Source organism: Felis catus, chromosome D1 (genome assembly GCF_018350175.1).
Source record: "Felis catus isolate Fca126 chromosome D1, F.catus_Fca126_mat1.0, whole genome shotgun sequence".
Taxonomy (NCBI): Eukaryota; Metazoa; Chordata; class Mammalia; order Carnivora; family Felidae; genus Felis; species Felis catus.
The window spans coordinates 61,712,194-61,727,578 of record NC_058377.1 but is presented as its reverse complement, the minus strand read 5'-3'; the positions used below and the strand labels follow the sequence as shown (position 1 = coordinate 61,727,578).

General features: G+C 38.0%; 2 protein-coding genes across 2 annotated transcripts; both read left to right on the top strand.

Moving 5' to 3' along the window:
• The first annotated feature begins 1,011 nt into the window (after nucleotides 1-1,011).
• Nucleotides 1,012-1,947, top strand: LOC101092291 (olfactory receptor 51B2). Its single transcript, XM_003992860.2, has one exon. The coding sequence runs from the start codon at nucleotides 1,012-1,014 to the stop codon at nucleotides 1,945-1,947; it is 936 nt and encodes a 311-aa protein (XP_003992909.2).
• Nucleotides 1,948-13,720: 11,773 nt separating this feature from the next.
• LOC101092048 (olfactory receptor 51B4-like) lies at nucleotides 13,721-14,661 on the top strand. Its single transcript, XM_011286652.2, is given in 2 exon segments — nucleotides 13,721-13,973; nucleotides 13,976-14,661. Coding segments are annotated over 2 exon segments (930 nt in total). The 5' UTR covers nucleotides 13,721-13,729.
• Nucleotides 14,662-15,385: the final 724 nt, after the last annotated feature.

Below are 15,385 nucleotides of genomic sequence, written 5' to 3'. Positions count from 1 at the left end.
AAAGAATCTCCCAAGGGGCTGAAAAGGTGAAACTCTGGGGAGGTGATTTCTACAAACGGAAAGTCTTTAACCTGGCCTCTTCAAAGGTTTTTTGAGAAGGTAGGTCTGGAATAAGTCCTCAAATAAGACAGAAAGAAGTAACCATTCCAGCAATTAGAGTGTGTAGTGCGTGAGTGCCAGGAACAGAAATATGGATTGAATTCTCGCCCTTCTGATGTTAGATGCAGTCCAGAGAAGATAGAAAGAATTTGCAGGGGCCTGCATCAAGGACATATCCCACCTGGGGTGAGCAACAAAATAGCAGAGACTCCCTTTGGACAAATGTATCACAGCAGGTTTGAAGTTTTTAATGGGGGACCCATGGCTGGGCTGCAGGAAACTGAATGTGTTTAGACAAAGTATGACATTGTCTGCTCTTGGCCATTTTTTTTCCAACAAGGGGCTTCTGACTTTTGTAAGAATTCCATAGAATGCTGAATTTCAATTTCAAAACAGAACAAAGTTTTCTAACAACAAAAAAAGACTCCATCATAATTGCAAATATAAAATTAAATCAAGTTTAAATATATCAAGTATATCAATGTATTTACAATAAAACCAAGAGGCAGTGTAACTAAGCAATGTGATTATCCATGTGTATACATTTACCTTCTGCTTCTTCTTCCTTTTTTTTAACCTTTATTGCTTCAAACATTTTCTAGCATATGCATATGGTGTGGCCTAATGTGTTAAACATTTTTTAATTGAGAAAATGTTAAGCATTAACCTACTATTATATATAAGTTAAGAAAAAAGTAGATTCTTCTCCTTTAGTACAGCCTAGAAATCTCTAGTGCTCTGCTAAGAGAAAATCATTGTAAAAACATATATATACAAATTAATTATCCTAAGTGTAAAGATTGTGATTGAGGCTGCTGTAATATATTCCCATGAGGAGGTAGTGAAAACTAAAAAATCTGGAATTCTGGGTTCATAGCTTCCATAAATTTGCTCTCTAACTGTGGATATACTATGTGGCCCAATATTAGTGCTGCCCCCTTTTTGCTGACTGGCTTCCCAGGTCTGGAAGCTGCTCATCCCTGGATCTCCATCCCCTTCTTTGCTGTCTACATCTCTGTGCTTCTTGGCAATGGTACTCTCCTCTACCTCATCAAGGATGACCACAGCCTCCATGAACCCATGTATTATTTCCTTGCTATGCTGGCAGGCACAGATCTGATGGTGACATTGACCACGATGCCAACTGTGATGGGTGTCTTGTGGATGAATCACCGGCAGATGAGCCATGGAGCCTGCTTCCTGCAGGCCTACTTCATTCACTCCCTTTCCATTGTGGAATCTGGTGTCTTGCTTGCCATGGCCTATGACCGATTCATCGCCATCCGCACCCCTCTGAGGTATAACTCCATTCTTACCAATTCCCGGGTGATGAAGGTAGGCCTGGGGGTACTAATGAGGGGCTTTTTATCCCTTGTGCCCCCAATCGTGCCACTCTATTGGTTCCCATATTGCCGTTCCCATGTTCTTTCCCATGCCTTTTGCCTCCACCAAGATGTCATGAAACTCGCTTGTGCTGATATTACATTTAATCGTGTATATCCAGTTATTCTGGTTGCTTTGACTTTCTTCCTAGATGCTCTGATTATTCTCTTCTCTTATATTTTAATCTTGAAGACAGTTATGGGCATCGCCTCTGGAGAAGAGCGAGCTAAGGCCCTTAACACCTGTGTCTCCCATATTAGCTGTGTTCTGGTCTTTTATATTACTGTGATTGGCCTGACCTTCATCCACAGGTTTGGGAAACATGCACCACGTGTGATCCACATTACTATGAGCTATGTCTACTTTCTCTTTCCTCCATTCATGAACCCCATTATATATAGCATCAAGACCAAGCAAATTCAGAGAAACATCATTTGCCTATTTTCTATGCATAGGAGAGCTTGAGGTTTTATTTCAGAATATTGGGAACTCCAGGACTCCTGGACCTTTTCATAATTGGAAGGGACCTGAATTTTATACCTAATCTTCTTTTATCAGTGTTAGATGAAATTTTAATTATTACATAAAGCAACAAACTTAGTTGAGCAGGAATGCAATGAATACATATAGAGAGAGAGTAATAAAAGTATATACGTATATGCATATACCTATACCTATATATATCTATATATCTATATATTTATATATCTGTATATCTACATCTGTATCTATATATCTAATCTATATATCTATATCTGTATAGGTATAGATATGGAGAAAGAATATAAGGTAGTATAATTTGTAAGTGAAAATTTAGACAAATACTCTAATAAGCAGAGAATATAGGGTAACTCCAATTCTATGCCAATAACAAGTACAAGTTGTATTTCAGGCAAGGTCAAATTAAATGTCCAGCCTGGATCAACCATAGCCTATACAAGGAAGGTCTTCATTTGGAGCTCCATTTTGTGGTCTGACACAAAAATGAACTAGACATATGGATTGAGGACCATAGAACTCTACTATACCTCATAATTACTATATTGCAGAGCATGATTTGCTTTTCCAGTGATAATGTGTCATTTATGAAGCTTTGCCCTAGACTCTCCCTGAGTTCATGAATTCACCATTAATTAATTTCATGAAATGATCTGTTTTCTTTTTATCTAGTGTTTTCTCTAAATCCTGGATAAATGAAAACACTTTTGATCAGGCTGATAATCTTAATATAGTCTGGTATTATAGATTTTGTTTTCAATTAGTTTTTTTATTGTTATAAAACACAAAAATTTTTGGTTTGCTGCAGCCATTTGCGAGTCTCATTTTAGACTTGTCAGATCCAATTTTTTTTTTGGCTAATTTTCACTTTTTCTCATTGATTTGTAGGAGTTCATTGTGTATTATCCCCCAATGTTTTATTTATATTATAAATATTTTTCCAGTTTTGTTTGTCTTTCAGGTACATAATTTAAAAGCTTATGTGTAAATAATTCTATAACTTACTTTATCTCTTGAAATATAAGGGCCATACTTCCAGAAGTCTTCCTGTTTCCAGGTTTACTTATATCTGTTCTTATACTTTTACATAATTTATTTTCACAGATCTTATATGAAAGATCTGTGTTTGGAGGAGGGTACAGAATTTAAATCAGTCCTCATTTGTCTGTTTTCATGGGAGTAACGGTAATATTGAATTACTTATTTGGTTGATTTTTTAAAGGCATGAATATGGGACAGGAACTTTGCTAAGCAAAACTGATGTAATAGCAACAAAATAGACATATAAAACGCTTTCACTCCTAGAATTTTTAGACAATTGGAGAGTCAAAATTCAAATAAACCCAAATTGGAAATAAATTTTGTGACTAATAAGAAAGCGCTTTGAAACTGTGGGTCTCAAAAGAGACCACATTCAGGCTTGAGGTCAAAGTAAGTTTCCCTGGGAAAGTAGCCATCAGTTGAGATCTTAAAAAAAAAAAAAGTTAGAAAATGACTAGTGAAAACAGGAGTGAGAATATTCTAAGAAGATGATAGTATGTGTGGAGACTTCTGGTGGGATAGATTATGGAATAAACCAGATTGATAGCATGGCTATTTGAAGAGGGTGAATACTTTGAAGGAAAGTTGAAGATAGAAGAGGAGGCCAGATCTCAAAGCACCTTTTGCCCATAGGGAGGGTTTGAGTAGCTACTCAAAGAGATGTGGAAATCTACTTAAGGAAGTAGCATGATTTCATTGAGGTTTTAAAGTCATCATTGCAGCATTATGTATGAAATGGATTTGAAGTAGCAGAAGACAAACAGAAGAACCAATGGGAGGATATTGGAGGGGTTTGAGGAAGAGATAATAGTTCATTTTACGGAAGTGGAGATGTAAGGTAATGGAATGATATGAGACATATTTGTAATTTACATTTAATAAGATTAATAGGTTTTCTAGAAAAGCAGAAAGAAGGAAGGCTTGGGAGCAAGCAAAGATAACCTTAAGTTCTGTCTTATGCTATCTGAAGAATGGCAGTACCAATGGGAAAGCAAGTTTTGGTTCTGTTACAGTTTATAAATAAGAATAGTAATATGTTTTTTAAAAATCTGGGATTTGGGGAATGAACCCAAATGATGAGGTTGTGATTCAATAAAATGACCAAAGGAAATACGCCAGGCTGTAGGACTGGACTTTTTAAAACAAAACATTAATTAAATAGTCATTCACTGATGTCACATTTAGTACACTGTTCATTTTGCCCAATCATTAAGAGTCATGGTGAAAGCCAGGCATGTGTGAGAATATGCGAGAAACAGACTGAAGCTAATGATGCCAAATGAAGACCTGGTTCCTATCCAGGGAGAAAACAGGACAGACCAGAACTTTCATGGGGACTTTTACTGGAGTGGAGCCAATTCTAACAAAGCAGTGAAAACATACTTCCAGATATGAGATGTACATAAATTATGAGGTGATACAATGGGTTAGAGACAGAATGTCTGATACAACTTTAAATGTGAAGATGGCATGGAGAACTGAAACCTGGATTACTCTCTGAGCAAATAATGATATATTAGAAAATGAAGTTCTTCCATAATGGGTTATGTAAATTACTGCACAATTACACCATAGCTTCACAGATTCCCAGCCACCAGTCTCTGAGAAGAAACATGTATAGTTTTAAAAAGGCTACACTTAATTCTTTCTCTCAAATGAACTTGTTAACTGAATCACCCTTTTCAATGTATAAAAGCAAAGTTAACTGTGAAAGGTCCTCACCAGGTGGAACCAAGCACTTCTGAACTGGGCCAAACAAACCAAAGTATTCCAAGGACTCAGCCTGAATACCTGTAACTTGCTACGGTACGAGATAGCCTTGACAACCAATTATGTTCAGCCAAGATTAGTTTTCTGCCACCATCAACAATCAGATTTCTTTCTAAACAACATTTACAAGCATTCCCTTTTGTCTTTAAAAATCCTTGACTTTTGTTCCCCTGGAGGGACACTGGGTTGCTGCCCAGATCTTTGCTCCCTGAACTGCAATTCTGAGACCCCAAACAAATGCTTGTTTTATGTTAGCTCCGCCTCTTTTTGGTGAACTCAAGTCATCTCTAGGATGGGAGACTTTCTACAGCTGTGAACTTGTGTACTTGTGTGTGTGCACATGCGTATAAAACAATGATAAATCTTTTAGTGTTTTATATTATTATTTCTGACCTCAAAACTTGCCTGTTGTAATTGTCTCAATAAATTTAATGAAGTAAAGTAAGTGTATTGAATTATTTTTTTGTGGTTTATACATGGCTTACATGTATTATGATACATCTATCTTATGAAAATTCGCCATTTTACCATTTTTAAGTATACAGTTCTGTGAAATTAATTACATTCACAATGTTGCGCAGCCAACACCACTATTTCCAAAATTTTTCATTATCCCAACAGAAACTCCTCATCCATTCGTTGATAACTCCCCATTCTACCATCCTTCTAGCCTCGATAACGTCTAATCTACTTTATGTCTCTATGAATATACCTATCACATAAAGTTCAATGCTATATAATATTTGCCCTTCTGTGTCTGGCTTCTTTCTCTTAGCACAATGTTTTCAAGGTTTGCCCATGTCATGGCAGGTACCAGAAATTCATTTATTTTATGGCTGAATGATATTCTGTTCTACATATATCAATATAGTACATTATGTTTATTCACCTGCTGAGGGACACTGGGTTATTCTTGTATTTAAAAAAAAAATTCTGGCAGACCTACAGCGCTGTGTATTCCACCCCAACAGCCTCCTTCCTAAACACCCCACCAGGGCAGTCCAGGGGCAGCCCAGTCCCCCGCTGGACACACTGAATAGCTCACTACCTGGGAAGCCCATAGACCCCTCCACCACCCCCTGGCTTAGAAACCCCTGTGGGCTCCACCATCTCCCTGATGGTGGGCCACAGGGAAGACCAAGGGGAGAAGTGATCGAGGTTGGAGGAGGATGGGAAGGGTAAGGGGCATGGGTACTCACTTGACCCCGCGAGCAGTGTGAGAGTCCAACCAGGTAGTGGACAAGATGGAGGCAGGGAGGGAGGAGAGGGCAGGGGCGCCTGGAGGGAGGGGGCAGAGAGGACCGGGTGCAGAGACGGGAGGATGCACCCCAGGAGCCCGGGCAGTTAAGATCAGCTCTATAGCCGAGAACACCTGGGGCAAGAAAGGGGTGGATCCTTTCTATCTTTCGGCTACTACAAATAAAGCTGCAATGGATATTGGACTGTAAGAATCAGTTTGAATATTTGCTTGTACTGATTTTGGATTTATAGCTAGGAATGGAATTGCTAAGGCCATATTATCACTTTAGATTTAATTTTTTGAGGAACTGTCAAACTGTTGTCCTCAGCACTGGCACCATTTTACATTCACAGCAGCGATGCACAAGGGCTCCGATTTCTCACATCCTCACCAATACTTGTTGTTTTCTGTTATTTTGATTATAGCTGTCTTAGAGGTATGATATGGTATCTCATTGTAGTTTTGATTTGCTTTTTTCCTAATGACTAATCATATTTAACATCTTTTCATAAGTGTATTGACCACCTATGTATCTTTTTTGGAGAAATGTCTACTGAATTATTTTTAAATCAGAGTTTCCAAATGTTCTTTTAAATACTTCTCTAGTCTGAGTCTAGAGACTCCTTGAACCCCTACTTTGCATTTCATGTTTTCCTGAAGAAGACATAAATCCCTCACAAACAGATTATTTCATAAAATCATTAGTAAATTACTCATGCTTTCCCTTACTTATGCCCTAAACTTACCTAAATGTACATCTCCACCTCCTCTCACTTTGAATATTATACTGTCCAAACTCATCCCTTGACTGAGAAAACTAGACAAGCTTCCTGGAAGAAAGATGTTTGCATTTCAGATTATTTAAATACACTTTTCACTTGACTCAGAATGGTGTGGCAAGGCAACATAGAAAAAAGAAAATACAACTATTCCAGAACTAGAAATATAATACCTCCACATTTTATAGGCGCATCGTCAGGAAGAAAGGTTACAACTGGTGATTTCTATGCAACCAATATTGGCTCTGGCCTACTCTGGGTAAAACTCTATCTTGAGAAGATAGGAAAATGTGGAGAGGAGTAGAATTCAATCCTTGAAACATGTAAGAAATAGTTTGGGGAAGAAGTTTTCTGTATGGCTATGTAAGAAAACTGTTTTCTTATTTAATTATGAAACTGAATTATTCCTCCGCAGTTTCCATGAGTCGTGTGCCCCTGAGTGCCCTGCTCAAGCCATTTATGTATGTCGAATATAAACCAAACTCCTAAATCTCGTTTAGCGTTTATAAGTGTCTTACTAGAAAACCCCACTCCAGATTGTTCCCATCTTGACTTGATGACCTCGGTGCAGAGGTTTTTATGGCTGAGCAAAGGCTGGCTTTGCAAGTCATGTTTGAAGCACAGAAACTGTGGGAAATCTATGGCTCCTGTGAGCCAGTTACTGTGATATTGTACCCCACTCTGATACTTAAATTTTAGGAATGGGCTACCTCTTTTAGAATGTTACATTTATCAAAGGAACCCCAGTAAAACTGGCCAAGGCCCTTCAAGTTAAAACACTATTAGTTCCCTCATGCTATGTGAGAAAGATCTCAACCACCTGGCATGGACTTTCAACTTAAAATTTATTCAATCACCTATAACTTATGTCCGAGAAAAATGGAAGACTCAAGCTATAGTGGACCAGCATCATTAGTATGCTTGTTGGGCACACAGTGGCTTGTGTTTATCTGACAGTATTTGCTGCTGAAGAGGTTAAAGAAGGCTTCTCACTGTTGGACAAAACAGGGGAAAGATGGAGGAAGAGGATTGTAGGAAGGTGTATTTCTTTGGTGAAGCTGTCCCCAAACTTTGTGTTGGAGATTGAGTACTTAGTTTCAGGTGCTACGATTAGTGCTGAAGAAGAACATTTTCAAAATGATTCTTTGAGATTACAATTCCTTAGCATTGTGTTTAGTTGACACAAATTCTTATTCAGCTTGGGTACAAATAAGATGATAGAGATAGGTTTCCCAGACATCATTCCAACAGCAGGAGCAGTGTTTATTCATTCTACCTTCCATAATCTAGTCAGATCAGACCTACTGTAACCCCATCTTTCACCATTGTCTCCAGAGGAAAATCACCTTTACAAATCCTCCACACGCTAGATCCTCAGCTCACTGGTACGTCTCTTTTCAGCCTTGGCCCTGAACCATTAGGCTCAGTTACCTGGCCCATATGTGAGGCTCTACTCGTGATTTCAATTATGGCTTTATGACTATACCTATATGGTGACAGTGACAGAGATTATAGAAAGAGAAAGGAAATAAGTTTAATGTGTGGCATAATATCAGCTGGGCAGAGTGCTTTATTGAAACTAAAACTCTCTTTCATGGGTATTGGTCGGTCACTTAATTGTGTAGATTATATGAATAGGTAGGCTTACAGACTTAGTGTATTTACACATAACATTTTTCAAAGCAGACTTTCAGTCAGGATGGAAATACAAGTTCTAGAACAGGTGGTTGAAAATTCTTACCTTAAGCCTCACTGATCAAAGAGCTCAGAAGGAAAAAGACACAGACTTCTTGATCCTGTCATGTTATGCATTTTTTTCTGCAGTTTGGTTGATATAAAAATTGAAGATACATAAATGATAACCAATAAAGGAAAGGAGATATCATGATTTGACATGCTGGAGTAAGGGACTGAATCTACAACTCTTTATCTTATTTCAAATAAGAGTAAAAACTCTATAATTTGGCCATAAAACTTAATGCTTGATAACATGATTTTGCATTCATTCACTAGACTAACACTTAACTGAGCACCAACCGTGCTCATCTCTCTGGTATGCACTGAAAATGCAAATCCTTTAAAAATCTTTCAGGGATTTTATGGGGCACCTGGATGGTTTAGTCCATTAAATGTCTGATACTTGGTTTACCCTCAGATCGTGATCTCATGGTTTGTGAGTTTGAGCCCCACATTAGGCTCTGCACTGGCAGTGCAGAACCTGCTTAGGATTCTGTCTCTCTCCCTGTATCTCTGCCCCTCCCGCATTCTTTCTGTCTCTCAAAAATAAATAAATAACTTAAAAAATATCTTTCAGAGATTTTAGTTTATTATGGGTGCAATATGGATTGATTTGATAATAAAGTTATTAAAAAGTCACAGCCCTTTAACTATAATTCTGAAAACAAAAGGTTCTAGAAAATTAATTATGAAATGTATTTATTGGCAAAATCTGATATGACCTAAAATCACAATGTGGTCAAATCTGACCTGAACACATGAGAGGTTATTTAGTCTTTCTTTACTTTCTTAATATAAGCAAGTGGTAGTTTATAGGGTGTTACAAAGTACAACCTGGTGGGAGGGACATGTATATTATATGGAATATACATTTTATTACTTTTTTAAAACTGGAAGGCTGAATTCTGTTATGTGTTATGGGGTTGATGTGCCAACACCTGGATTATGATGTCTAATTAGGAGCAGGATGATTGGAAATAAATCAGGACTAGGAGCCATTATGTGGTAAATGGTTAACATACTAGTGGGTGTTTAGCCATCAAGAAAAAAGTCTCAGAAATACTAATGTAGATGTGGAAGGGAAGGAAAAATTCTTCCTTTACCCTTCTTCTTCCAGCTAGACTAAGAATTAAACTGACATCCCACAGGCTAATAGAAAAAAACAGAGCTTTATTAAATTCACACAGAGACCCAATAATGAAATTTAAACCTAAAGAAATGACTGAGGAAAGGCAGTTTTTATACATTTTATACAAAGACAATAAATTGTTAGAAGCTGATAGAATAAAGGAAACAGACGCTTTAATTAAACTATGGAATTGTAAGCAGAATTCGGGCTGAAATAGTAGATTAGAAATAGTAGATTAGAAAAAGTAACAGTGTGTTTCTACAGCTTTCTCCACCTTAGAGTTCTATCTCTATCTCTAGTGATAAGGATGTGTGTTTTCTTCTTAGTATAGGGACAGTATTTTTTCCCGGGGGAGTTTCATTTTCTGCTCTCAGAGACACAGAGGAGGGTCTGAGTGTCCTTGCACTGGCTGTTTCTTAAATAACTTTATTTAAAGTAATCGCAATGCCAAAATGGTGCATTTGGGGGCAGTCTGCCCTGGGCCCCTATGGTGTATTTACAGCATTTAGAGAGAATATATGAATATGTTTGTTTAGGTCTGATCAGTCAGATTGTGGAGATCAGGACTAGAAATAAGGGGTAGATATTTCAGAAAAGTAGATTTACATTTCATATATAAATATATATCATATAAAATACATAAGTAAATAATAATAAATAAATATATATATTTATTTTTATATAATTATTTCCATTACAATCATGGAAACAACAAATAAATGTCTAATGAAATTATTAGATGTTGGCTCAAGGATTTGGTAAAAAGGTGGATTGGATGGCCTTTTCAGATTGTTATTTCTAAAAACATTATGCTGTGTGACAATATAATTCATGAAGAGTTTAAAAAGAGAGGAATGGAATGTTGCTCCCCAAATGCCAACATTTAAGAAGAACCAGGGGCCGATCCTTCTATTCAGGGACCCATAGAACACTTGAGAGTGACTTAGATAGCCCGTGCTTCATCTGGCATTGGAGACAGTGATTCTCTTAAGAGAGTTTCCATCCAGGGAGGAAATGGAGTGCACTGGGAACAACATCTGTGGCCCAGAACTTTCTCAGATTAGTAAAGAAAAGAGGATTATTTGGTATTCCCACAAATTCTCAGGCAATAGTTAAGTGTGAAGAAATGGAATCAGGAGACACTGATTGTATGGGGTGCTTGCAGATTATCCAGAAGGAAAGGGAAGATTTTCCTGATTTGTCAATATGATCCTAATGTGCTCTCTTCTTCCCCTTCTCAAAAGGTCTTTATAGTTGTTTTGGGGAACAGTTCCCAGCCCCTTGTCAGTATGGCAAGTTGAAGACATTGAGTGATATATCTGTGTGACCCTTGGAAACTGCTGAGGACTCAGGATTAGCTGCTTTCAGAGCAACAATCCAAAGAAGACCTTCAGAGTGGGGTGAGGAGACAGTGAACCCTAGCCATCTCTGCATTCCTGATTGAGCTTGTAGGCTCACCTGATGGTGATGAGAATTTCCACTGAAGTTACCACTGGCACTAATGTCATATAGCGCATATCAAGAGAATCCTTTAACTGGACAGCTCTTTTCCTGGAATATTTGGGAGATGTGGATGGTTCCTGGCACTGCGAAATTTGCCATAATTAAATGCCATTGTGGCTGCCACTAGGGAGTACAGATAATGAATAAGGTACACTTTTAAATTGGGTTAATAAAAAATATTAGTAAATTGTAATAGTCATTTACAAAAGGATTACCACATAATTTTGGAATCTAAAGCCTGCTGAGCCCAAATTCCCAAAACCCACTCAAAATCTAAACTCAGACTTTTACAACACCATACATTTTAAACAACTTTGAATTTTCTCCTGCTTCCTCCCTCTGGTCCACTTTCTAGGTGACAGCTGGTCCAAAGAGGTTGTTTGTCCCTATACCATACAATAAATTGTACCATTTATCCAGTCTCTATCTCCCCATTATTAGAAAGGCAGTGCTGGAAGGTTAAGGGTATATGGCTGGTAGGAATTATGATTTATAATGATATACACACTCATCCTGTGTGGAGGTAGATAAGTGCAAAGTGAGCCCCACATCGGTTATAGTTCAGTGGATCAAGTTATTAAGCAATCTTATCAGTATTCACATTAACAGAGTACCTGCCACTTTGGTGCCCAGATTAACCTTTCTGTCACTGACAGTATCCCCCAGATGGGATGGTCACTTCCACAGCACATTCATCTTTTCTTTATTTATCTCCCTCCACCATCCACTGCTCATTATCACAGATATTATTTTTTATTTTTTTAATGTTTATTTATTTTTGACAGAGAGAGAGAGAGAGAGAGAGAGAGAGAGAGAGAGAGAGAGAGGCAGAGTGTGAGTGAGGGAGGGGCAGAGAGAGAAAGACACACACAGAATGTGAAGCGGGCTCCAGGCTCTGAGCACAGAGCCCAAAGCGGGATTCCAACTCATGAACCGCAAAGTCAGATGTTCAACAACCGACTGAGCGACCCAGGTGCCCCAGTCACAGATATCACCATGTGCCAAATTCAAAAAAAAAAAAAAATCTGTTCTTGTTTTTATAGGTTTTTGTGAAATGGAGGTAGTCCAAACATCATTATCACCTCATTCTTCCTCAATTCCTCTTTAGAGCTATCCGTGATGATGTTTATAAGAGAAAACAATATTTAAAAAGATCCTGGACACATATTGATTCAATTGATTTGGGAGAAACTTATGTTTCTCTTGTGATTCTCTTTAATCATTTTTTTAAATGTTTGTTTGTTTATTGATTGATTGATTGACTGATTGAGAGAGAGAGAGTGAGCGTGAGCAGGGCAGAGAGAGAAGGGGACAGAGGATCTGAACCAGGCTCTGTGCTGTTAGCCGGGCCTGAACTTATGAACTGTGAGATCATGACCTGGGCCTAAGTCAGATGCTTAACTGACTGAGCCACCCAGGTGCCCCTTCTTTAATCATTATAGTAATGAACTGGTCACAGAATTTCTCGGTTTTATGCAAACAAATCTAACTTGATTTGATAAGAGTATAATTATAAATAAATTATAAAAATATTTCAAAGTTCCCTATAGAAGCCCATTCTTAATTTTTCCAGACATGGCTTTCTAGATTCACAAATATCAGGTCTATCTGATTTTCTTCACCAGCGTTATAGTCCTCATCCCTTTCCTCTGAGAGCCCTTATCTTCCTCCTAGAACTGGCTGTGTAAAGTTGGATTCAACCATTAACTTCTGATACTGCTTTTTCCTTTCCAATACTCATGCTTTTTTTTATTATTTTAATCTGTGGCTCAGTAAAAGTATAGGTTTCTGGTTTCTGAAGAGGCCTTTGTTCCAGGACCCCGTCTTCTCACTTCCTTTGGGAATTCTCAGCTCCTGTCTCTTCCTATTTTAAAGTTTGTCCCTGGTGTTGCAGGCATCAGATCCTTGGCAGCACTGAAAATTTCCCGAGTGCCATCCGCTGAGTAGTTCTGCTCTTCTAGGCTGAGTTTACCACTTGTGCCTACTTGTTCAGATTCTCTAGACCCCTACATGAGTCATCTTGTTCACAGTCCATTTGAGATGGTGATATTGATGACCATGTTTCCCAAACATTTCATGGCAATAGACTCATTTCCATTGATTAACTATTTTTCTCAGTGATTAATCAGTGAGCCAAACAGATAGTTGGTTTCAAGAGAAAAAAATCTGAACTGGCCCAAACTGGAAATAAATACATAAAGCGTCTACATTAAAGAAATATAAGGAGGAATGAAAAAGCAAAGAGAAGAAAAATAGAGCCCAAGGGAATGATCTGGGGGACTCAGAGTAAAAAGTGTAATGCAAGGAATACAAATTGGATTCTGAAGAGTAAATTGTTAATGTTCTTAATACGATCAGCATTATTGTTATTTCTTGTTCTAGGCAAAGGTCTTGTGAATTAATTAGGGCTGGGAAAATCCACAAAAACTTGTAAGGTTTGAGGTGAAAAATGGACTGATGTTGTGCTACAGAAAGATGAAGAGAAAGAAAGAATACTGCCTTTTTAGAGGTTATAACTCCTGAGAAGGTTCTTCACTTGAAAACCCTACCATGTGGTCCAACAACAGTGCTGCTCCCTTCTTGCTGACTGGCTTTCTGGGCTCAGAGGCAATTCAGCACTGGATCTCTATTCCCTTCTTTATCATCTACCTCTCCATCCTTTTGGTCAATGGCACACTTCTCTTTCTCATTTGGAATGACTCCAGTCTTCATGAGCGCATGCACTACTTCCTAGCTATGCTGGCAGCTACAGACCTTGGGATGACACTAACCACAGTGCCCACAGTCCTGGGTGTCCAATTTTCCAGAGGGAAATTTCCCAGGGTGACTATTTCACTCAGTCCTACTTCATTCACACCCTGTCCATTGTGGAATCAGGTGTCTTGTTTGCCATGGCCTATGACCGATTCATTGCCATCTGCACCGCTCTGAGGTATAACTCCATTCTTACCAATTCCCAGGTGATGAAAATAGGACTTGGAGTACAAACAAGGGACTTTGTGTCCATTGTGCCCCCAATTGTGTCACTCTATTGGTTCCCATATTGCCGTTCCCATGTTCTTTCCCGTGCCTTTTGCCTCCACCAAGATGTCATGAAACTCGCTTGTGCTGATATTACATTTAATCGTGTATATCCAGTTATTCTGGTTGCTTTGACTTTCTTCCTAGATGCTCAGATTATTCTCTTCTTTTGTATTTTAATCTTGAAGACAGTTATGGGCATCGCCTCTGGAGAAGAGCGAGCTAAGGCCCTTAACACCTGTGTCTCCCATATTAGCTGTGTTCTGGTCTTTTATATTACTGTGATTGGCCTGACCTTCATCCACAGGTTTGGGAAACATGCACCACGTGTGATCCACATTACTATGAGCTATGTCTACTTTCTCTTTCCTCCATTCATGAACCCCATTATATATAGCATCAAGACCAAGCAAATTCAGAGAAGTATCATTCGCCTATTTTCTGTGCACAGAAGGGCTTGAGCTTGTATTTCAGAATCTTGAGATCTCTGGGATTTTTTTCATCTCCCATTATTGGAAGAGAAGTTTGATTTTATACTCCATCTCTTTTTTTCAGAGTTAGATGAGATTTTACTTACCATATAAAGCTACAAGTTGACTTGAGTAGATATATATTCTAATATTTCACCTGTATTAGAATATATATTTTAGACTAGAATATGTATAGAGTGTTTTATTGGAATATATATAATATATGTATTAGAATGTATATTGGAATAGAATGTATAGAATATTTTATTAGAAGATATAATATATATTGAAGAGAAAATTCTGGTGATTTGGGGGGAAAAGGGTTATAGGAAACAGGTGAGATGAGGCATTCCAGATCCTGTAAGTGAAGGAAGAATAAGTAGTACTTCAGAAAATGTCAGATGAGGGAAAAAACAGCCTGGATCAAAGACAGTTCATCCGAATGAAGACGTGCAGCTGATAGTACATTTTGTGTGTTATATAAAGGATAATTAGAGCGATATATTATTTCCTCGTCTCTGTGTTTTGAATCTAACTCTACTGGAAATCATGTTGCTTTGAAAGTAAACACATTTTGGTAAGGAAAACTAGCAAACGTACAGAACTCTAGAAAGCTTACCCTGAACCCTCAGTTTCCTTCAGTATATCAGTGGATTTTATTATTGAATGGAAACTAATACAGATTAAAAGTCTAATCACAACCAATATCCTATCA

What these genes read in the sequence shown, in the direction of transcription:
- LOC101092291 (XM_003992860.2), top strand. Translation starts at nt 1,012, where the DNA reads ATGTGGCCCAATATTAGTGCTGCCCCCTTTTTGCTGACTGGCTTCCCA.